The 20,329-nt window shown below is 60.0% G+C and overlaps 12 protein-coding genes across 12 annotated transcripts; 8 read left to right on the top strand and 4 right to left on the bottom strand.

Moving 5' to 3' along the window:
* Positions 1-78: 78 nt before the first annotated feature.
* On the top strand, positions 79-2,735 carry GGTG_03634 (MFS transporter). Its single transcript, XM_009221415.1, has 4 exons — positions 79-1,032; positions 1,113-1,912; positions 1,995-2,201; positions 2,282-2,735. Exons 1-4 carry the CDS (start codon positions 828-830, stop codon positions 2,597-2,599), a joined length of 1,530 nt encoding a protein of 509 aa, XP_009219679.1. The 5' UTR covers positions 79-827; the 3' UTR covers positions 2,600-2,735.
* Positions 2,540-3,717, bottom strand: GGTG_03633 (hypothetical protein). Its single transcript, XM_009221414.1, has 3 exons — positions 3,452-3,717; positions 3,296-3,363; positions 2,540-3,200 (listed from the first exon to the last, which is right to left on the bottom strand). The coding sequence occupies exons 1-3, from the start codon at positions 3,541-3,543 to the stop codon at positions 2,788-2,790; spliced, it is 573 nt and encodes a 190-aa protein (XP_009219678.1). The 5' UTR covers positions 3,544-3,717; the 3' UTR covers positions 2,540-2,787.
* A 66-nt stretch (positions 3,718-3,783) lies between these two features.
* On the top strand, positions 3,784-4,887 carry GGTG_03632 (hypothetical protein; the record flags this gene model as incomplete). The annotated part of the gene is made up of 3 exons (XM_009221413.1): positions 3,784-3,835; positions 3,926-4,261; positions 4,568-4,887. 3 exons carry the CDS (start codon positions 3,784-3,786, stop codon positions 4,885-4,887), a joined length of 708 nt encoding a protein of 235 aa, XP_009219677.1.
* A 224-nt stretch (positions 4,888-5,111) lies between these two features.
* GGTG_03631 (hypothetical protein) lies at positions 5,112-5,579 on the top strand (the record flags this gene model as incomplete). Its single annotated transcript, XM_009221412.1, has 1 exon — positions 5,112-5,579. One exon carries the CDS (start codon positions 5,112-5,114, stop codon positions 5,577-5,579), a length of 468 nt encoding a protein of 155 aa, XP_009219676.1.
* Positions 5,580-5,595: 16 nt separating this feature from the next.
* Positions 5,596-7,484, bottom strand: GGTG_03630 (hypothetical protein). The gene is made up of 3 exons (XM_009221411.1): positions 6,687-7,484; positions 5,928-6,622; positions 5,596-5,861 (listed from the first exon to the last, which is right to left on the bottom strand). The coding sequence occupies exons 1-3, from the start codon at positions 7,358-7,360 to the stop codon at positions 5,764-5,766; spliced, it is 1,467 nt and encodes a 488-aa protein (XP_009219675.1). The 5' UTR covers positions 7,361-7,484; the 3' UTR covers positions 5,596-5,763.
* Positions 7,485-8,389: 905 nt separating this feature from the next.
* Positions 8,390-9,139, bottom strand: GGTG_03629 (hypothetical protein; the record flags this gene model as incomplete). Its single annotated transcript, XM_009221410.1, has 3 exons — positions 8,390-8,439; positions 8,564-8,631; positions 9,102-9,139. The coding sequence occupies 3 exons, from the start codon at positions 9,137-9,139 to the stop codon at positions 8,390-8,392; spliced, it is 156 nt and encodes a 51-aa protein (XP_009219674.1).
* A 1,314-nt stretch (positions 9,140-10,453) lies between these two features.
* Positions 10,454-11,737, top strand: GGTG_03628 (hypothetical protein; the record flags this gene model as incomplete). The annotated part of the gene is made up of 2 exons (XM_009221409.1): positions 10,454-11,290; positions 11,378-11,737. 2 exons carry the CDS (start codon positions 10,454-10,456, stop codon positions 11,735-11,737), a joined length of 1,197 nt encoding a protein of 398 aa, XP_009219673.1.
* Positions 11,738-12,280: 543 nt separating this feature from the next.
* GGTG_03627 (hypothetical protein) lies at positions 12,281-13,065 on the top strand (the record flags this gene model as incomplete). Its single annotated transcript, XM_009221408.1, has 3 exons — positions 12,281-12,323; positions 12,392-12,590; positions 12,681-13,065. 3 exons carry the CDS (start codon positions 12,281-12,283, stop codon positions 13,063-13,065), a joined length of 627 nt encoding a protein of 208 aa, XP_009219672.1.
* Positions 13,066-13,235: 170 nt separating this feature from the next.
* On the top strand, positions 13,236-15,070 carry GGTG_03626 (hypothetical protein; the record flags this gene model as incomplete). The annotated part of the gene is made up of 1 exon (XM_009221407.1): positions 13,236-15,070. One exon carries the CDS (start codon positions 13,236-13,238, stop codon positions 14,700-14,702), a length of 1,467 nt encoding a protein of 488 aa, XP_009219671.1. The 3' UTR covers positions 14,703-15,070.
* On the bottom strand, positions 14,477-18,827 carry GGTG_03625 (hypothetical protein). Its single transcript, XM_009221406.1, has 2 exons — positions 16,958-18,827; positions 14,477-16,882 (listed from the first exon to the last, which is right to left on the bottom strand). The coding sequence occupies exons 1-2, from the start codon at positions 17,638-17,640 to the stop codon at positions 15,034-15,036; spliced, it is 2,532 nt and encodes an 843-aa protein (XP_009219670.1). The 5' UTR covers positions 17,641-18,827; the 3' UTR covers positions 14,477-15,033.
* GGTG_03624 (hypothetical protein) lies at positions 18,165-19,145 on the top strand (the record flags this gene model as incomplete). Its single annotated transcript, XM_009221405.1, has 2 exons — positions 18,165-18,420; positions 18,523-19,145. 2 exons carry the CDS (start codon positions 18,165-18,167, stop codon positions 19,143-19,145), a joined length of 879 nt encoding a protein of 292 aa, XP_009219669.1.
* Positions 19,146-19,545: 400 nt separating this feature from the next.
* Positions 19,546-20,153, top strand: GGTG_03623 (hypothetical protein; the record flags this gene model as incomplete). The annotated part of the gene is made up of 3 exons (XM_009221404.1): positions 19,546-19,749; positions 19,792-19,994; positions 20,102-20,153. The coding sequence occupies 3 exons, from the start codon at positions 19,546-19,548 to the stop codon at positions 20,151-20,153; spliced, it is 459 nt and encodes a 152-aa protein (XP_009219668.1).
* Positions 20,154-20,329: the final 176 nt, after the last annotated feature.

Below are 20,329 nucleotides of genomic sequence, written 5' to 3'. Positions count from 1 at the left end.
TTTGTGTGCGAGGAGCAGGGCATTGGTGGAAGTCACGCTGCTTGTTCTTCCCAATCGCCTCCAGAATCTGGTCCTACCTCGATATTTCCCACAGGCTACAGGTACAACAAAACTCTCCCGAATGCGCGGCCGGGTCAATGCCAGCAAGCCTTCCAATCCCCTCGACACCGTGTGATGACCAAAACGAGACGCTAGGCGCCTTTTGGGTGGGGTCAGATGGGATTCAAACTGGTTGGCGACTCAGTGACGTCGGTGTCCGGCATTCTTCCCCGTCTGCTTATCCGATGCAACCTTGGGAATGCGGAGGGGTCGGTGCGTTACCTCGGGCACCACCCCGACCCCCCCTTAGCAGAGGACCTCTATCACAGAGCCATTAGCTGGGTCTGTTCGGAGGAGGGTCGAAATAGGACAACGGTTGCCATGCGTGTCTGGTCTCCTGCGAGACTTTGCATCATGTCGCGCAGCAGAGGTCATATCAAGCCAGGCTCGGATTTCCATGGAGATCTCTATCAGCTCGAGATAGATAGCGCGCCACGCCCGAGGATATCGAACGGCCCGAGTCTCTGGCCAACAGATCTGCGGCCCCCATCATTGATGAAATCAAGTCCCGGCTTGAAAGGCGCCCAGCGATGTAACCCAAAATGACAGGAGGATTCAACCGTGGACGAGCCGGCACCAGGGTCTTCGGTCTCGGAAAACCAGGGTGGCGTCCCAAGATGCTACCTTATCTGTACGCAGTACCGGCTCCGTCCCAACTAAAAAAGCCAATAATCCCAGCCTTCAAGCTCCATCCCTGCCCCCCTTTTGAGTCGCCCACCCAGTAGACCATGTCGCCGGGCGGTCACCCAGATGGCACGTCTAAGCCGGCCGTTGCCAAGTCCGGCCCGGAGGACAGGAAGAACTCCCTTGCCAGCAACGTGGCCAAGGACGTTGAGCTCCAAATCAGCACCGCGAGGGTCCTCGATCCTGCCGCCGAGCGGGCGCTCTGCAGGAAGTTTGACTTTCGCCTGCTCCCCGTCCTTGCGTTTCTGTGTATGCGCCCCCCACAGGCCCCTTCCTATGACAGCTCCTCCAACAAGCCCCTCGTAGCAACTAACACGCCCCTTTCCCAGACCTGCTCAACGCCCTCGACAAGGGCAACATCGGCAATGCCGAGACGGCCGGGTTCAGTAAGGACCTCAGCTTCGCGCCCGGCCAGTACAACCTGATCCTGGCCATCTTCTTCGTGCCCTTTGTCATCTTCGCGCCGCCCATCTCCATCATTGGCAAGAAGTATGGGCCCGCGCGCGTCCTCCCCTGCCTGGCCATGGTCTTCGGCTCCATGACGCTCCTGACTGCGGCGGCGCGCAGCTTCAGCGGCATTTTCGCCCTGCGCTGGTTCCTGGGCATGGCCGAGTCCGCCGTCTTCCCTCTGGTCATCTACTACCTGACGACCTTTTACCGTCGGGGCGAGCTGGCTAGGCGCCTGGCGATTTTCTACGCCGCGGCCAACATCGCGAATGCCTTCTCCGGGCTTTTGGCGTTCGCCGTCTTCCGCATCGAAAGCCACCTCGTCGACTTCAGCTGGCGCTGGCTGTTTATCATCGAGGGCACAATCACCGTCCTCTTTGCCGTTTTCGCGTACTGGTACCTGCCCCTGAGCGCCTCGCAGGCCAGCTTCCTGAACGAGGAAGAAAAGGCACTGGCATTCCACCGGATCTCGGTCGATTCGTCATCAACCGTCGAGGAGGGCTTCAACCTGCGCAAGTCTCTGGTCATTTTCCGGCAGCCGGCCACGTATGGCTTTTTACTCATCGAAATATGCGTCGGGGTCCCGTCGCAGGCTGTCAATCTTTTCATGCCCCAGATAATCCAGCGCCTGGGCTATGGCACGATCCAGACCAACTTGTTCACCGTGGCGCCTAACATTACGGTAAGAAAGCCGCGCTCCCTCCGAGACTAGTGCCTTGCCAGGTCAAGACGCCTCCCTGACATATCCTCCGGCTCGATGCTAGGGCGCCGTGATGCTGCTCATTCTGGCGTTCACCTCCGATTGGCTCCGCCTTCGCTCGCCCTTTGTTGCACTCGGCTTCATCCTCACATGCATGGGGTTCGCCATCTACGCCGCCATCGATAATATCGAGACGCAGCTACGTCTGGGATATTACGCCACCTTTATGATGTGTTGGGGCACTTCTGCCCCTTCTGTCCTGCTCAGCACGGTACGTAATCTCATGCAAAACCTACCCCCTCCTAAAATCCAACAAATTCAACGCTAACTTTCCGCCGCGCCTGGCTGCAGTGGTACAACAACAACATCGCCCACGAGGGCCAGCGCCTGGTCCTTACATCCGTGGGGGTTCCGCTAGCAAACTTAATGGGCCTGGTGTCCAGCAACGTATTCAGAAAAGAAGATGCGCCAAAATATGAACCCGCCCTGATAACGACGGCCTGCTTCGGCGCGGCCGGGGCTACCGTCGCGGCCGCCATGGGGCTCTGGATGGTCTGGGACAACCGCGCGAGGAACAGGAGCCAGGGCGTGAACCTCAGCGCCCGCGACGTGCCCACGCACCGCCTGCGCGATGGGCCAAAGGTGGACGAGTTTCGATGGTTTCTGTAGGCGTGGGTGAAGCCCGGTTACATGGCTCGTTACATGTCATGTATTTGTATAAATGCACAATCAGAACTGGCAAAGACCGGCATCAGTCCCACGTCTGCCAGGCCGCTTTCTGCCTTCCTGAAGCCGGATCCTTCCGTACAGTCGAAAGCTCTATGTAGCTGTTTGCATTGCGGCCAGCAAAAGCGTCGTCACCGCTTGAAGGCGGCGTCGGCTGCCGCTCCTCCTCGGCCGCTCGCAGTCCCTTGTGCACAAAACCGGCGTCCGTCAGGGGGGCACTGCCCACCTCCCCGCTCCGCGCCCCCGGCCCCGCCGTCGGGCTTCAGATTTTCGCTGTTGGCGACGCTGATGGTGCTTTCCCGACATAGTATGGCCGCCTGCGACTCCCGCTTGGCCGCCCCGGAGCAGCCACCGCCGTCCAGGGCCGTGCACGTGCGCAGAGCAAAGCGAGGGCCGGGCCGCGTGCGCCTCCTCAGAGAGGGCGTCGAGCGGATCATGGGCAGCAGCAGCTGGGCCACCAGCTGGCGCACATTGGGCATGCAGGCCACTATGATGCCGACCGCTATTTCCGAGTAGGTCCAGACGCCTGTTTGCAGAGAGTCGACTTGCGCCGCGCCAAAGCGACGGGCAGTTAGCGCCTGTAGCTCCTCCCTGTCTTGACTTGTTGCGTGTCTAGGTTCGGGGCAAGCTTTGTCTTACGTGTGAGGTTGGCGGACCTAGAATACGTGAGTAAATAGGGGATTCGCAAACAGCTAATGACAGTCAAGCTGATGGGAAGCCAATGGTGTTTGAGAGGGTCAGTAACTGCGCACCAGTCGAGGGAGAGTCTAACCGCAAGGAGAAGGGGGTACTCACAGGACGCCACAGCCAAACATGAGAATGACCGCGATGGTGTCTCTAGGCTTGAGCTTTAAGGCCAGGACCTCGAGAGCGAGAATTATAATCATCCACACATCCAAAGCTACGCCTATCGCCGTGTGCGATACGGGCAGGACGCTCAGGTTAAAGCATCTGCCTGGGGAACCGCCCGTGCCGTCCCGTTGATTCACCTTCCACAGGCGAGGCCCCGCCCTTTGCTTCGCCGAGCGCCTGTCAGCTTGCAAAAAGTGGACCCCAGCTCCAGTCAGTCGATTCCCAAGCCCAAACTCAATCGCAGCAGCCTTGTCCGCAACCCAAGCCAACCAACGATGGCGCGCCTCGCCGGCCACCGACGCGCCCAATGCATAAAGAGGACGGGCCGTCTCCTCTCCAGCCTTTCCTGCGCCTTTCGTTTCAACATGCGCCCTGCCGAGCTTCGGATTAACTAACCATGGCTCCCGCCACGCGCAGCTTCACGCGCAATCAAGCCCAAGCCCAAGCCCTTGACGACAAGCCCGATAAAAGCCTCTAGCCTCGTGACCCCTAGCTACGCGACCACCACGTCCGCCGCCGCCGCCATAGCCGCGAATGCCACCAAGCCCAAGCCCAGCGCCGCCGTCGTCTCCAAGCCAGCCGCGTCGGCCAAGACCAGACCCGCCGTTGTAGCCAGCAAAACCAGCACCACCACCACCGCCACCACCACCGCCAAAGCTACCCCCAGCGGCACCCCCGAACCCGCCGCTAGCCCCAGCGGCTCCCCCGAGCCCGCCGCCCGGCCCGCCGAGACCAGGGCGCCCAAGCATGACGGTGTCGGAGTTGACCAAAAGCTCCGTGGCCGGCAGCTCCGACGGCTCGTTTAAGAATACCCGGGCCTCGCAGAAGGCGACGCCCCGACCGTTACACGGAAAGACCTCGTGTGGCTCACATACCTCTGCCCGCTCGCTGAGGCGGATACGGATGAAGAAAGGTGGAGGGCTGCTTCGGTTAAGGATGGACAGCCCAACCTTCGAAGCATCGCACCACTACTGAGGACGTGGGAGGAGTGGGCCCGCATACAAGCCGCCGCTTTCCCTCTGCCCTATAAATTAACACGACACCCCACGCCTCCTGCAGAAGCGGCCGCCGGCCAGGTCGATGCGTCCCCGGCGACACCAAGCAGCAGTGGAAGTGATGATCAGGGCCCGGCACCTGGTCATGGCCACGGCGGCAACGGCGACGGTAACGGCGACGATGCTCCCCAAACCAGCTGCACGGGCAGCGAGGGCGGCGACCTGGTGGATCTTTCCCAAGCTCCCGGGCGCCAAGACGAAGACGACGGCGGAAACGACGCAGCGCAGCCGGTTGCAGCCAAGAACAGCCACAATCGCAAAATGCCAGACGGCCCAGCCGACGCAACGCCAGCCCCGCTCCGACCCTTCAGTCGACAAGCTTAAGCCCGGGTCCACGGCGGCTTCGAGGGTGACGACGACATAACATCACCTCTCGCCGCTGTAGGCCGTAACTAGGGTGAGTTGCCTGCCATAACCGGCTTAGTTAAGCACATAAATCGGCTAGCGCTAGGCCAGAGCAGGGGAAGCTGCCGACCTTTAATTCCTTGTCCTCCTCGGGGCCCCCAGCCGCGGTGGCGGGCAGGTGGGCTCCTCGGCCGCCTGAGACAATGCCCCGCAATCCAGCCCCGGCCGAAGACACCAGCAACAGGCACTTTCCCGTCATCATCTCACCTCCTGTCGCCAACGCCAAGCAAACCCCCCACGCCCCCGGGTTCGGCAACCGCTGTGCATCTCTCAACTGTCCTCGCCGCCATCCTCTCGGCCTCCGTGGCCGCTTACGCCGTCGCCGTGCCCGAGCCGGCGCCAGTGTCGAGCGCGACGAGCCCGCCAAGGTGGCCGCCGCCCTCGAGGCCAGACAGACAACCGGCGGCCGGTGCTCCCAGCCAGGCGCTTTCAAGTGCTGGGGCGGCTTGGTCCAGGTGTGCAACGGCGTCGGCGTCTGGGAGACGAGCGCGTCCTGCTGCACCGGGCCTAGGTGCTGCCGCGAGCCCGGCGCCTCCACTTCTGCTTCTGATAGACGTCGATCGGGCCGCGGCTGGGCAGAAGCGGAAACGAGGGAGAGCGCATCCAAATAGTTGGGGAAGGAGGGAGCAAGGATACCTCACCGCCCGGAGCATCTCACCGGACGAATTAATCAGCGCGAACCCCGGGAGCCCATGGACATGTTAGGAGTACTATCCGGAAAGACAGTTCGTCAAACTCAAGATCTCAATGCACTGGGTTTTCCGCCAAGATTTAATAGGAATCGCGCCTACGTATTTACAGGGAAGAAGCTAAATTTGCCATGGCCTTTTCGACCTCTACTTTTGCCGACCAGCCGTAGACCTGTTCGTTTACATCTCCTATTACCAACTTTGCTAAAAAGAGGCGAGAAATGTCAGCAGGGCAATATAATCCATTAAGCCAGGTGCAACCAGACTCACCAATCGACCGGAGATGCATCATCACCCAGAGAAAGCAATACATGGCGTATTCCTCGATCATGCTCATGCTCTTCTTATTCTTGTCGAATTTCCTCGCCCGCTGGGCAATTGTTGCGACCCGGGGTTGGCGTATGCTGTAAAACAGCTTCAGCGTAAGAGCCGCGGCGTCGTTCTCCTTGTCGGACCGCGAAGCGCCCGCGGGTTGATCGTCGTCTACCTCTGCCGGGTCTGGCGCGTATGCCTTCTTAAGGGTCTCGGCAAGGAGGAGAGAAAGCGTCTGGGCGTCCTCCAACGCCTGCGACGCACCCTGGCCCGTGGTTGGACTCAAGGCGTGGGCGGCATCGCCAATCAAGACGATGCCGTTCTCACCCCAGTGGGGTAGGTCCGAAAGAACCCAAGTGGGATAGATGGTGTCAACCTCGGCTTTGGAGACGATGTCTCGCACGACGGGATCACTCCATCCCCCATGTCGCCGCCTCAGCTGCGCCTTGATCTCGTCAAGGTCGAGTCGAGTTCTCGAAGGAAGCGAGTCCGTCTCGAACGTCGACCACCACATGAGAGAGTTGGCCTGAGCGGGCGATCCGCTTGCGTACCCGAAAAACCCATCACGGCCGAAGGTGAAGACCATGGCTTTGTTATCGGCTACGCGCGAAGGCAGCGGGGTTTTCATGATCCCTCCGACCCCGGAAGCTCCACTGTTTGGGTGTTAGACTTGCAATCCACATAAAGAGGAGATGGGAAAGGGAAAAGGATACTTGCGTATAAACTGGGCTGTACATGCCGCTAGCTTCGTCATCCTCCCCGAAGAGCGTCTTCCTCACGATGCTCTTGACGCCATCCGCGCCGATCACCAAGTCGCACTCCTCTTCGTCCCCGTCCTCAAACACCACCGTCAGCGGCCGTGTCCCACCCGCCTCGGCCGGCCTCCTGACCACGCGCGAAACCCTCTTGTACTGCACCGCGTCTTCGGGGACGGCAGCCATCAGGCAGGCCCAAAGTCCATGCCGCGTCGAGCTCACGCAGACCTCGGCGCGGCCGGACGGAGGCGGACCCTCGAACCCGCCCCTGTCGCTCGTCGCCTGCGTGCCCAGCGTCCATCCGTTCTGGCCCATGAAGATGAAGTTCTCGCAGGGGAACCCTTGCTCCGTCACGGCCCGGTGGATTTCCGGGTCGAGGTCCCGCAGCACGCGCATCCCGTTCGGGGCCACCGCCAGCCCGCCACCCACGATAGCCGTCGAGGCAGAGAGGGCCTCGAAAGACTCCAAGGCATGGTCTTGTCCGGCTGCGAGGCCGCGGCCGGTGCGTGGCCGGTGGGATTCATAAATCCGGATAGAGTGGGGAGTGGCTGGAGCTGGCGGATCTGGGAGGTTCTTTTTAAGGTACAAGTACGTCGCCAGGCCGGATATGCCGGCGCCAACAATAATTACTTTCATCACGGCTTGTGTAGAGACGTTTGGTGATGGCGGTTTACCACAGCTAGTTTCATGTTGTCTTTTCGATTGTTTTAGGCTGATTGGGGTTTTTATAATTAAAGGTATTGCAAAATCTCCACCCGCGACGCCACTGTCGAAGGTCGAAGTACTTGTGCGGGTTAAAAGCGCCTCGCACGAATCGGCCCTCTGGGGAGCGGGGCAATCTGATGTATGAGTCACTTAACTGAATATGTACTGGCCTTGCGTCACCTTGCCACGTAAGCTATTTGTAAGCCAAATAGCCTTTGGTGCAGGCATGCACCAACACACACGCAAACCTTTTCTGTAGATGCGTACAAAGGGGAGGCTATGCTGGCGAGCCCTTGCGGGCATAACTCATAAATTTAACTAGTGCTGCTTCTGCCGACAGGAACAGCACTAGTTGAGGCAGAAGCGTGCCAACACGGCTAGTAGAATCGCATCGGCGAGAGCGGCCCTCGCAAAATCCCTACTATTTGGTCGAAATCCTAAAGCTAGGGAAAGAAGAAAAGGAAAGACCAGGGCGCCAGAGCGCGCTGCCTTTGTTGGGTGCGCCCGGCGAGTGCGCCCCGCGCCTCACGTGCCCATGCACGTGGCTGCTGTCGCGATCGTCGCAGCGCGCGCCGTGACACTCAGTTTGTAGTACGTTTAATTAGTGATTATGCCGAAAGGTGAATGAAAGAAAATCCTCTGCTAAGAGCCGTGTAATAGAAACCCCATTGCTCCCCCAAGCGATATACCTACCCCCTATATCTACCCCTTCTTCTTTGAGGATCCCCCGAGCATATTCCTGAAAAGGGCGAAACATCCCCCAAAACATCCCCCCAAACACCACGCGGGCCGGGCCGGCTCCACATCTTCGGAGGGCGGGAGCTCAGCACCGCACCGTTCCACGGCCCAACGCTTCCAGGCATTAAAAAGGAAGCTTAGTAAGCAAGGAGGACAAGGGAGTTACGTGTATATAAAGGGCAGAGCCCCTTACGGGGCCCTGCACTTCAAATCCTTTCCTCCTTAAAGCAAATTTAACCGGAATAGCCTCACACCGTGCCTATACCTTCTGCCTGCAACAATAATGTAGGTAGGTTTTAACAAGAAAAAATACTGGAGCGGTTTAGGGGTTGTTTGTACATGTCAGTAGGTGGTTAAACCTGGAAGGGTTTGTACATCATGATCGATATTACTTACAAAGAGGAACCTGGTTATGGAACAAGAGGGGAGAAGCCACATGTCCAAGGTAAACCCGCCTCAGATAGCTAGCGGTGCAAAAGTAAAGCCGAAATGTTAGTCCATGTGGAAACGAGAGTATTGTTTCTTCTAAACGGAACCCTCACCAAGAATTCCCGTCGGGAGAAGAGCAGTAAACGTGATCTGCGAAAGAATCGCAGAGATGGTGGACCAAAATGTCAGTGAGATGGCTGTGCTGGGGGTCCTGATGACGTTCCGATCTAGTTTCTCTTACCCAGACGATGATGATGGCCGTGTCATCAACCCCCATTTTGTAAGCCTGGCGACCTTGGTCACGAGCCGAGCAATGACAATGACCGAGGCGATACCCGCAAGCCAGCCAATGGTCCCGAGGAGAATAGCGGCTCCGTTTGGAATGGGCCGTCTGCAACTGGTGGTGGTTTCGTTGATGGCGGCTGGTAGTACAAGAAACCCCCGTTAGCCTTTGGACAAAGATGGCATGGTTGATGGCACCCAAGCACCAGGTGTGGCAACTTACAAAGCCCTTTGTCGGGGTTGCAACGTGTAACAAGGCATGGCTGGACAAAACGTGACCACCACTCGCTGTCACCGCAGAGACATGTTTGGTTCGAGGGCAAACATGAGGTTTTTGAGAGCTGTGCGTTTGTGCAGATATCCTGTTGCATGGCGGATCACCGTAGTGACGAACCGGTGTCAGATCTATCAGAGATTCCCCGTCAACAGAAAGAAAACGTGGTACATACCGCACATCTCAATCCCAGGTTTAGGACCGGAGCCGGCTTTGGCGGTTCGGCTGCAGCAAGGCCCGATATCGCAGTGGCTGCCAACACAAGCAGTAATTTCATTTCTTTCCAAGGAGAGCTGGTAGATCTGGGACTGGCACCGAGCAAAAGGCGATCAAGAATGGAATAACGAAGCAGGTCGAAATATGGTCGGGTATTGATTGGCAGCAGGTTGCCAAAGACAACTGTGCTCGAACGCACCTTGCTTCAGATAGCGACTCGGATTTATATACATTTGGTCATGCAAAACATCGGTCTGCTCAAGGAGCAGTGTCTCCGCCCTGGCCACGCCACTGGCGGCGGAGACTTTCGGCTAGAACGTGATAGCTAGCAAAATCATCACCTAGCCAGCCTCGTCTCGCGGCTAGCCCAAGTACCGAGTTGCGTTCGGTGTTGGCCGCGCTTGATGGCACTTGCGCGAGCTGCTAGACTGCGGATTTGGTTCTGGCGTGAAAAACTTTGGGGTGGTGTGTGTTGAGTCTTGGGCTTCCACGTCACCCTCGCCTTGGTTGGCGCGAGGACCGAACCTCAGGGGTGACATTCTGGAGGCTAGGCCCCTCCACACAGACATTGCGACGTCAGAATGCGGAGGTATTTGGCAGTTCGAGTCGCAAGGCCTGGGTTGGGTCGGGGTTTAGATCTCAGTCGGTGCAGATCAGATCGCCGCTAGGATCCCATCAGATGACAGCCAGCGCTCAGCCCTCACACTGCACTCAGGTGCGCAGGCGGGGTGGCCCACGGGCTGCCGTGCACATCGGCTGATACTGGCACACAGATTGGGCCGCCTTGCGAGTGTCGGTTTTTTTGAGATGGGAAATAAACTGCTACACAATGTGGTGCTGTCCTGGGGGTTATCAGAAGCGAGCCCATCGCAAACAGCCGACATGATCCCATCTCTGCGCAACAAGATGAACAGGACCCACTTTCAACTCCCTCGTCTAGCATCGTATGATCCAGCCTTCACCTACGCTACCTACTGGGCAGCCATACATAGATATCACGGACTCGAGAAAACGCGATCTTTAGACGTCCACACAAAATTCATCAGCAGCGGCGGAAGCCCAGATCTCCATCTAGCCCAAACCTAATGGCTCTTCCCGAAGTAAGCGCTCGCCTGCGCTGCCGACCAGACACACAAGCAACACCACATGACCTCCTGGTGGAAAGCCTCGAGCCAGACGCCAAAGCGCGCACTCGGAGAAAAATAAGCAACAGCTCCCAGCCTCTTGGACGCTCCGCCAGAATCAAGCGCCTCAGACGGCGCCGGGTGCCGAACCTCCTCAAGCGCCGCTGGAGCCTGCCCCTGCTGCTGGTGATGCTGGTCGCCAGCCTGTACGCCGCGCACCCCACCGAGTCCAACGTCGCGGGGCGCCTGCTGTTCCTCTCGTATGGCCCCGGCGACGATACGAGTGGACGGTCGCCGCCGCGCTACGGTAAGGGCCCCTGGGACCTCGCCCTTGTCGCCTTCTACACTGTCCTCCTGACCTTCACCCGAGAGTTTTGCATGCAGGAGCTGCTGAGGCCGCTGGCCCGCTCCTGCGGCATCAAGTCCCCCGCCAAGCAGGCCCGGTTCATGGAGCAGGCGTACACGGTCACGTACATTGCCTTTGCCGGGCCGTTTGGCATGTGGTGCATGCGTAGGACGCCCGCGTGGTACTTTAACACCCGGGGAATGTACGAATCGTACCCGCACACGGCCGTCGAGGCCCCGGTGAAGTTCTACTACCTTTTCCAGGCCGCTTTTTGGGTCCAGCAGGCCATGGTCATGGTCCTGGGCCTGGAGAAGCGGCGCAAGGACTTTAAAGAGCTCGTGGTTCACCATATAGTCACCATCTTTCTTATCGCTCTTAGTTACCGGTTCCACTTCACCCATGCCGGGATCGCTATTTATGTGACGCACGATCTAAGCGATATGGTTCTGGCGGTAAGTTTTACCAATATTCCGCTTCCAGTCTCGACGGCGACGGGATCGCAGCGAGAAGAGAATGCTGACACGCCCGCCCTCGATTAGATGTCAAAATCACTCAACTACGTTGGGAGCCCTCTCCAAATCCCCTGCTTTGCCGTCAACATCGCGACCTGGATCTACCTCCGACATTACATCAACATTAGGATTCTTTACTCCATCCTCACCGAATTCCAAACCGTTGGCCCGTTTCAGCTGGACCGGAGGGCTGGCCAGTACAAGTGCCGCATTTCACAGGTAATCGCATTTGGGTTGCTGGCCGCCCTCCAGATTCTCAACATCTTCTGGCTGTTTTGCCTGTTCCGGGCTGCCTATCGCATTCTGTTTCGAGGGATTGCCAAGGACGACCGGTCCCAGGATGAGGACACGGCGACGAACGATGCTGTCAGCGAGAAGCCTGAGTGAATACCAGTGGCACATTTTCGGGCATGGCCACTTTTTTCGCGGGCATCGACCAGTGGAGGCATGGATAGAGCGGGAGGCCAGTGTTTTAGAGAATTTAGGACAAGGGTAGCCGTGTAATCGTTAATGCTTAATTGTACGAACAGTAATAAATATCACTATATGACGAGAGCTACCTCGGAGTTAGGGTAGCCGTGGTTTCGCGGCCAGCCCAAGCTCGCAGTCCGAGTGCCGATGTGAAAGCATCACGACCTCTGCCGACGACAACGATCGATCCTAACAAAGGATATACGACAGCGAGACGGAGTATTTATCATCATCTGATCGTAGCCGGACTGACAGGGCAAAGCTGCTGAAAGGATTCGCGTCCTATGCTGGAGCTGTATCAGGTGAATGGACGGAGATTTGGGGGGCAAGGAGAGATAAAGTTCTTGTCAGTGACAGCAGAAGTTAGGGGTTGGAGGAGGAGCAATCTCGCAGAACTTGAGGTAATGCAGGGGTGCATGTTATCGTTTTTCTTCTCAGACACGAGCAAGCTGATGCACGATGAAGTATATGAGGGCCTGCCCCACTGGCTACGGACGGGCCGGTACGAGAGAAAAACAAGACTGCATAGATACTGCCTTGGCCAAGGAGGATTCTAAAATTTCCCATCAGCATATTTGGCCCAGCGGTGGTTTCAGAATTTCCCCCGGCTTTGGCCTGTCCTCGATCCTTCGAGACCGGGCATCTCCATCTGCCATCTCAAATCATCCCTGCAGGCACAAAAACTCTTCCGCGAGGGTGGACTCACCGCGGCTAGCGGGGCATCAGAGAGGCAAGCGAGCGTCTGGGGGTGCGCCGATTCCAACGTGAGGTTATGCGGCCAAGGAAGCAGGCCGCTCGACGCCTAAACTTGCTGTTGGCCTTGGTGAAACGGGAATTCAACCACCCCCCTTGCCCCAAGGCCCTGTGGGCTGGCGAGCGGAGACCCCTTATTGGGAATATCGCACCAATTGCAATGCCGGGTCCCGCCCGAGAAGGTGGTAACCCGGTCGATCCCTTCAAATCTCCCCCACCCCTCCCTACCCTACCCTGCAAGCCAGCCCACGCCAACCTGGGACCAGCCCACCGGGCCGCACGACCACACACACGTCGACGCCGCCGTCCGGTCATGGATGACATGCGTTGACGCCAAGGAGGGCTGGCCCGAGCTCGACGGCGGCGGCGGCGGCGGGGACATGTTGGGGCGGCATATAACATGGTGGGCGCCTCTGCCCCCAGGGTCCATGAAGAGCCTCTTTCACCACCATCCGCTCTTTGGGGTCCAGAAGTTCGTCTTCTTCTTCTGATTCGTCAGCCTTTGGACTTTGTTCCTACCACGCTCCTTTCTTCCGCTTTCACAAGGAGACGCCGAGCGTCAAGTCATTCGCTTCTCGTTGCTCCGCCGCCCCCTGCTCTAGGTGTCTTCTTCCCACGTTCGTTCTTTTTTCCCCCTCATAACAACGACCCCGTCACCAAGATGAAGTACTCTCTCTCGTACGCCCTGGCCGCCGCCTCGGCCCTCGCGCCCCTCGCCGCGGCCCACGCCACGTTCCAGCAGCTGTGGGTAAACGGCGTCGACCAGGACTCCAAGTGCGCGCGCCTGCCGCCCAGCAACAGCCCCGTCGAGGACGTGTCGTCCAACAACATGCGCTGCAACGCCAACCCGGCCGCCGCGGCCGGCTCCTGCGCCGTCAGGGCCGGCGACGTGGTCGCGGTCGAGATGCACCAGCACAACAACCGCGACTGCGCGCAGGAGGCCATCGGCGGCAACCACTACGGCCCCGTCATGGTGTACCTCAGCAAGGTGGCCGACGCCGCCAAGGCCGACGGGTCCAGCCCCTTCTTCAAGATCTTCGAGTCGGGCTACTTCGCCGGCAACAAGACGTGGGGCAACGACCTGCTCAACGCCAACTGCGGCCGCCAGAACGTCGTCATCCCCGCCGACATCACCCCGGGAGACTACCTGCTGAGGGCCGAGACGGTCGCCCTGCACGTCGCCGGCAGCCGCGGCGGCGCCCAGTTCTACATGACGTGCTACCAGATCCGCGTCACTGGCTCCGGCAGCGCCACCCCGGCCGGCGTGCCCTTCCCGGGCGCCTACTCGGCCGCTGACCCGGGCATCCTCGTCAACATCCACAACGGCCTAACTAGCTACACCATCCCCGGCCCGGCCGTCTACTCGGCCGGCGCCGGCACCGGCGGCAGCAACTCCTCCGCCCCGGCCGTCTCGTCCACCTCCATGTCCGGCCCGGGCTCTGTGCCCACCACCTTCCTGACCAGGACTTCCTCGCGGGCCCCGGCCACCTCCACCTCGTCCGCCCCCGTTTCCACGGCTCTCCCCGACGACGACAGCTGCGACGGACTCCCTGCCAACTCCACTGTCCCCGCCCCCGCCCCTGCCCCCACCTCCACCAGCCTCCCCGGCGGTGCCGAAGACGACGAGGAGTGCGATGCCGAGCCCGGGGTCTCCTCGACCTCCGCCCCTGCCCCCTCTTCCACCAGCGCTCCCGGCAGTGGCGCCGGTGGCGAAGCCGAGCCCGTCTCGAGCACCGCCTCCCCCGCGCCCACCGGTGCTCCCGCCCCCGGCAACGGCTCGGGTGGCGCCTCGCCTGCCCCCACCACCACCGCGTCCTCCTCCAAGCCCGCCCCCACCATCAAGGACGTCGACAATGCCGAGGAGGAGGAGTGTGACGCGGAGCCCGAGGCCTCCTCGACCGCCGCTGCCGCCGCGCCCACCGCCACGAGCGCGCCCGCCACGGGCGACGATGACGAGTGCGACGCCGAACCCGTCTCGACCTCGACCTCTGCCTCTGCCTCTGCCGCCGCTTCCACGACTGTTGCTCCGTCTGGTGCCGACGATGAGTGTGACGCCGAGCCCACCGCGACCACCACGTCGGCGCCCGCTCCCACCGGAACCGATGAGGCCGAGGAATGCGATACTTAAAATCCGAGCCCTCAACGCTACCAACCACGAAAGAAGAAGAAGAAGAAGAAGAAGAAGAAGGAGCAACGGCGGCGCGGCCTGTGCGGTTCTGTCGCCGCTGCTAGGATAGAGTAGGAGGCGTTTTAGGGCCTGGAACCTCCGGTTCAGGTTCCCCCAATTGTCCGTCTTGATTTCTTGTGTACATATTTACTACTTGCCCCAACCTCCACGCCCGCAGCAAAGAGCTCTCGATGTGTCCCTCATATGGGTTGGCCCTTGTGGCTCTGCGCTGTCCCGGCGTCGAGGTGTATATACCACGCAGCCATTTGCAAGCTCACAGCATTTTTCTTTTTCAAAGCCCCCTCCACCATGTTGGCTTGTTGACCGTGAAGCTCCCGGCGACGGTGACGTCTGTAGAGCTCTGTCCGACCAGGACTTCGTAGACCCCGGCCTCGGATGCCCACATGTCGCGCTCCTCGTCCCAGTAGCTGGTGGCGTACTTTCTCGAGAACTCGATGCTGGTCCTCGTCTTGGCACCGGCCTCCAGCGACACCTTGGCGAACCCCTTGAGCTCCTTGAGCGGGCGTTTCACGGCCTGCGGCGCTTGGGCGCGCACATAGACCTGCACCACCGCCTTTCCTTGGACTTTGCCCGAGTTCTCGACGTCGACGCCTACCTTGACGGTTGCATCGAGACCGGGGTCCGAGGAAGTGGTCTCTATGCCAAACCCGCCAAGCTCAAATGAGGTGTAGGACAGACCGTGGCCAAAGGGGAACGGTGCATCCTTCTTGGTCCTTTCGTAAAAGCGATACCCGATGTAAACGTCCTCGCCATACAGCGTACGGCCGTTTTCGGAACCAAAGTTCAGGTACGCCGGGTTATCCTCGACCCGATGCGGGATGGTGATGGGCAGCTTGCCCGAGGGGTTAACAGCGCCAAATAGGACATCGCCGATCGCGTTACCGCCCTCGTTGCCCCCAAACCACGACTGCAGGATGGCGGGCGCCTCGGCCGCCCAGGGCATAGTAACGGGGGTTCCCGATTGGACCACCACCACCGTGTTCGGGTTTGCAGCGAGGACGGCGCGCACAAGGTCGTCGCTGCGACCGGGCAGGTCCATGGAGTCGCGGTCGAACCCTTCCGACTCCCACTCACCCGTCAGGCCGACGGCGAGCACGACCTGATCGACCGAGGCGGCCAGGCGCACGGCCCTTGCGATCTCGGCCTCGGACTCGACGGCGGGCGCGCAGCCGACGCGGACGCCGCCGCCGCGCATCGCCGTCGCACCCTTCTTCTTGACCGTCTGCGTCTGCGAGGACCCGAACTGCAGCACTACTTGGTACGTGCGGCCCGCCTCCAGGACCTTGCTCCCGCGTTCCTCGCGCGTGCCCGCGCCCATGAAGGTGCCGCCCAGAGTTTGGTTCATGGCGTTGTCGACGACCAGCTCGCCGTCGACCAGCACGCGGGCCGTGCCGCGGACGGAGCAGCCAAAGACGTGCTCACCCGTCACCTCGGGCGTGAAATCACCCTCGATGTCCATGTAAAACAGCTCCGGGTTAACGTCGGGGTGGGCGTAGTCCACGAGGAGCATATCCGAAATCTCGGTATGCACCATATCCCTCAGCACCCGGTTGGCTTCCGTGGCAGGCTCGTTATAGAATTTGCACAGCACACCCTTCCTGCCCGTCCCATCGCATGTTTTTGCAACAAGGCTGAGTAGCGGCAGCTGCTTGTACCCGACTGCCCCGATAGCATACTGTGCCGCGGGGACATGCTCCTTGACGCCCTGTAGCGGGGTGGTGGTGTAGTAGGGCTTGAGGCTGGCAGAGCCGCCACCGGCGTAGGAAGCAAGGTTTGCGTTGGGGCCGATGACGGCGACGGTCTTGCTCTTGTCAAGCGGCAGGATGCTCTTTTCGTTCTTTAGCAGCACAAGGCCATCCGCGGCGAGGCGGCGCAGCTCGGCCGATGTTTCGGCACAGTCGACAGTTGTCTCGGGCGCGCTTTGGACAAAGGGGCGGTCGGGGGAGTAGAGCCGGTTTGCCAGGTTGACAATGTTGCGAGCACGCTCGTTCAGCTTGTGTTCTGCCACCTTTTGGCAGCCGATCGACATGAGGACGTTGAGGCCGCGCACGCGAGGAGGCCCAGGCATTTCGAGATCCAGGCCAGCGTTGACAGACTCGGCGGCCGAGTAGGTGCCAAACCTGAGATGTGTTAGTGGAACGTTGTATAAGAGAGCATCAGCCAGTCCTTCTTCTCGGCACGTCAGGCCCCCTTACCAATCACTCATCACCAGCCCGTCAAACCCCCATTCCTGCCGGAGAATGTCCTGCAAAATCCGGGGGTCTTCGCTAACGTGCAGTCCGTTTATCCGGTTGTAGGCCGTCATGAACGCCATGGGCTTTGAATCTCTCTGCGCGATCTGGAACGGCATTAGGTAGATCTCGCGCAGGGCCCGCTCGCTGATGACAGCATTGTAGGCCTGGCGTTCGTGCTCCTGATCGTTGCAGACAAAGTGCTTAATACAGGCGGCCACGCCCTGGCTCTGCACTCCGTTAATAATGGCCGAGGCCAAATTCCCAGATAGCACAGGATCCTCGCTGTAGCTTTCAAACCCACGGCCTCCTAGCGGCGAGCGCAGCATGTTGACCGTTGGGCCCAGCAGCACATGGACCCCCTTGGCGATGCATTCCCGGCCCAGTAGCCTCCCAGCCTGCTCTATCAGTTCGGCATCCCATGTTGCAGCAAGTCCGGTGCCGCAAGGTGTACACGCTGCAGCGACGCCGTTGAAGAAGCGCTGGCCGCGAACGCCGTTGGGGCCGTCGGAGAATCTCAAGGAAGGGATGTTGAGGCGTGGGATGTCCCTCGTTTGCCAAAAGTCCTTGCCCGAAAGGAGGCTGATCTTCTCCTCGATAGTTAGATTGGCGACAACGTTCTCGACGTCAAGATATGGCTCTGCCATGATCGCGGATTGGTGGAAGGCTTCGTGCTGGGATGAGGCTCGGTGGGCTCTGGTTGACAGCCTACTTCTAGAGGAAGCAACAAGAGCGAAGAAGTGAAGCGGCAAAACGAGATAGCCACGCCGGACAGCGCCAAGAAGTCGCCAGCCAGCTCCATTTTCCCCGCCATGGTATCCCTTGGGGCCCTTTGCGGCGGATTTGTCAGGCCATGAATCCACTCATGTTGAAGCGCCAACTGTGAGGCCGCCGCCCGTGATATGACGTCGAAACTTCATGGATCCTAGAGAAGTCCCACAAAAGACTTACCCGACAGCGGGTCCTCGTCTCGGGGAGTTAACCCCGCTATCGGGGAGCGAGCTGAGTCGGATTCAATTCGGTGCTCGCAGCCGACAAGGATAGAGGCCAGGGAGGCCGACGATCATTTCCAAACTGCCGCTTGGACGGTCCCGTCGCGCGGGCTCTCTGTCTTTACCTCCAATTTCTGCCCCATCTTGCGCGCACATCACGCCTCACCACCACCACCACCATGTCGTGGAACAGAATCATCCGGTTTATCGGCGAGGACGGCCAGGAGCACTACGGCGAGCCCGTCGTCAGCTCCGGTGCGGAACTCATCCCGCTGCTCGACCAGGGAAAGCTGGTTGCAAAAGAGCTGTCAGGCCCTAGCCCCTTTGAGGTCTCGCCGACGGGAAAGGAGCTCCAGGTCAAGAGCTTCCTCGGGCCGCTGAGACAGTCAGACGTGCCGATCGTTCGGTGCATCGGGCTAAACTACATCAAGCATAGTGAGAACCTCTCTCTCTCTCTTGGGGGCCGGTCGGTTTTAGCTCGCCATGGGCCAGGAGAACTCTTGACTAAACAAATCCTCTTTTTCCCCGCACATACAGTTCAAGAAGGCGGTCGGACCCCGCCTCCGTACCCGTCCGTGTTCATCAAGCCCTCCGAGACCATCAACGACTGGGGCGCCGACGTCAGGATACCCAAGGTCGTGACCGCGCACGGCGACCAGCTCGACTACGAGGGGGAGCTGTGCATCGTGATGGGGAAGGCGGGCAGGGACATCGCCAAGGAGGAGGCGCTGGCACACATTGCGGGGTACGCGGTGGGCAACGACGTGTCGGCGCGCAAGTGGCAGCGCGACCCCTCGCTGGCGGGCGGGGTGCCGCAGTGGTGCTTCTCCAAGGGCTTCGACGGCTGGTGCCCGCTGGGGCCCATGCTCGTGTCGCCCGCCGTGGTGGGGGCGGCCGACGGGCTGTCGCTCCGGACGTGGGTCGACGGCGAGCTGCGCCAGGACTCGGACACGGGCGACCTGCTGTTCAAGGTGGCCGAGGTCGTGGCCTTTGCCAGCCAGGGCACCACCCTGCCGCGCGGCTGCGTCATCATGACCGGCACCCCGGCCGGCGTGGCCATGGGCATGGCGCAGCCCAAGTGGCTGCGCGACGGCAGCGTCGTTGAGGTCGAGATTGCCGAGCTGGGGAGGTTGAGGAATAAGATGGTATTTGAGAAGTAGCCGAACCGCCGCTAGCCCTCCAGGAGGGGCTGGTTTTCCAATCTCCATCTTGCAAGAGTCGCCGTCCGATTGTCGGCAGACAGAGGGAGGCCCACGGGGCTGGCTGCTGCAGCGTGCTTGTTGGTGGTACTGGTATCTGCATCTCGGTTTATCTTTCCCAGCTTAGAAGCTACTCTCTCGCCGTATCTTGCCTACCTGGGAGAGGCCCTCGGCCAAGCGTGGAGCTGGGTAGACGTCGACTGGCGCTATATAAACGCAAGCGACCCCTCACCACTTCCAGGCCATGGCGCTTGCCGGGTTGTACGTGGAAGGATCAAGTCCCGCCTTCCTGGGAGATTCGGCAAGCTTTCACCAGACGCCAAAACATCGTAAATCAGAGGCCAAGAAAAGAAACGCAGCCATGGCCGAGGCGGAGATGTACAAGGGCTCGTGCCTGTGCGGCCATGTCACCTTTAAGGCTCGCGGAGCCTCCGAGGGCAACATCGCCTGCTACTGCACGCAATGTCAGAAGAATTCGGGCTCGACCCATCAAATTGCAAGCGCCACCCCCATCAGACAACAACCCCTCACTAAAACTGCCCGCACCTCACCCACCACCTCGCGCGTCTGTCGTGCGTATGCATGAGCTGACATTCGGACCGTGCAGGTGGCCACATTCTCCTTGGCGAACATGACCGTGTCGGACCCCCAGAACTCCATCAAGATATGGAACGTGCCCGGCGAGAGCTGCTCGAGCGGGCTGCCCAAGGAGAAGGTGTTTTGCGGCAATTGCGGCTGCACGCTGTGGACGATCCCGGCGGCGCTGAAGGGCAAGGGTCAATACGTGCGGACGAGCCTGTTTGATGGCGGGTAAGTTCTGTTTGGAAGCCTATGTGGTCCATGCACTTGCACTGTGCTTTTCGGCAACCGGCTGAAATGAAAACAACGCTGCGCTCAACTCGCCCGTCCCCTCACAGGCTTACAAACGAGAAACTCAAGCCGACCATGGAGATTTTCAAAACCGCATGAACTGCATCTCGGGGAGGTACCCTGTGGTGTGGGCTGCCATATGGGCTCCCCGAAAGGACGCTTGGGTTGCCGACCGTTGTCTCCGGTTTGGGGGGCTGTTAGTGGGCGTTGCAGCGGGGAAGCTGCCATTGTCGACTCATGTTGCCCCTGAACCCGACGCGGGGAACGAGGCATGG

The sequence above is a fragment of the Gaeumannomyces tritici genome (assembly GCF_000145635.1).
Source record: "Gaeumannomyces tritici R3-111a-1 unplaced genomic scaffold supercont2.2, whole genome shotgun sequence".
NCBI classification, from domain to species: domain Eukaryota; kingdom Fungi; phylum Ascomycota; class Sordariomycetes; order Magnaporthales; family Magnaporthaceae; genus Gaeumannomyces; species Gaeumannomyces tritici.
This window is presented reverse-complemented; position numbering and strand designations above follow the sequence as displayed.

What these genes read in the sequence shown, in the direction of transcription:
- GGTG_03634 (XM_009221415.1), top strand. Translation starts at nt 828, where the DNA reads ATGTCGCCGGGCGGTCACCCAGATGGCACGTCTAAGCCGGCCGTTGCC. An exon ending in CCCCGTCCTTGCGTTTCTGT is followed by an intron (nt 1,033 to 1,112) that starts GTATGCGCCCCC and finishes CCCCTTTCCCAG; the next exon opens with ACCTGCTCAACGCCCTCGAC. An exon ending in CCGTGGCGCCTAACATTACG is followed by an intron (nt 1,913 to 1,994) that starts GTAAGAAAGCCG and finishes GCTCGATGCTAG; the next exon opens with GGCGCCGTGATGCTGCTCAT.
- GGTG_03630 (XM_009221411.1), bottom strand. Translation starts at nt 7,360, where the DNA reads ATGAAAGTAATTATTGTTGGCGCCGGCATATCCGGCCTGGCGACGTAC. An exon ending in ATGTACAGCCCAGTTTATAC is followed by an intron (nt 6,623 to 6,686) that starts GCAAGTATCCTT and finishes ACACCCAAACAG; the next exon opens with TGGAGCTTCCGGGGTCGGAG. An exon ending in GATGCATCTCCGGTCGATTG is followed by an intron (nt 5,862 to 5,927) that starts GTGAGTCTGGTT and finishes GCCTCTTTTTAG; the next exon opens with CAAAGTTGGTAATAGGAGAT.
- GGTG_03633 (XM_009221414.1), bottom strand. Translation starts at nt 3,543, where the DNA reads ATGATTATAATTCTCGCTCTCGAGGTCCTGGCCTTAAAGCTCAAGCCT. An exon ending in ATGTTTGGCTGTGGCGTCCT is followed by an intron (nt 3,364 to 3,451) that starts GTGAGTACCCCC and finishes GCTTCCCATCAG; the next exon opens with CTTGACTGTCATTAGCTGTT. An exon ending in TAGGTCCGCCAACCTCACAC is followed by an intron (nt 3,201 to 3,295) that starts GTAAGACAAAGC and finishes GCGCGGCGCAAG; the next exon opens with TCGACTCTCTGCAAACAGGC.
- GGTG_03625 (XM_009221406.1), bottom strand. Translation starts at nt 17,640, where the DNA reads ATGGCAGAGCCATATCTTGACGTCGAGAACGTTGTCGCCAATCTAACT. An exon ending in GGGCTGGTGATGAGTGATTG is followed by an intron (nt 16,883 to 16,957) that starts GTAAGGGGGCCT and finishes AACACATCTCAG; the next exon opens with GTTTGGCACCTACTCGGCCG.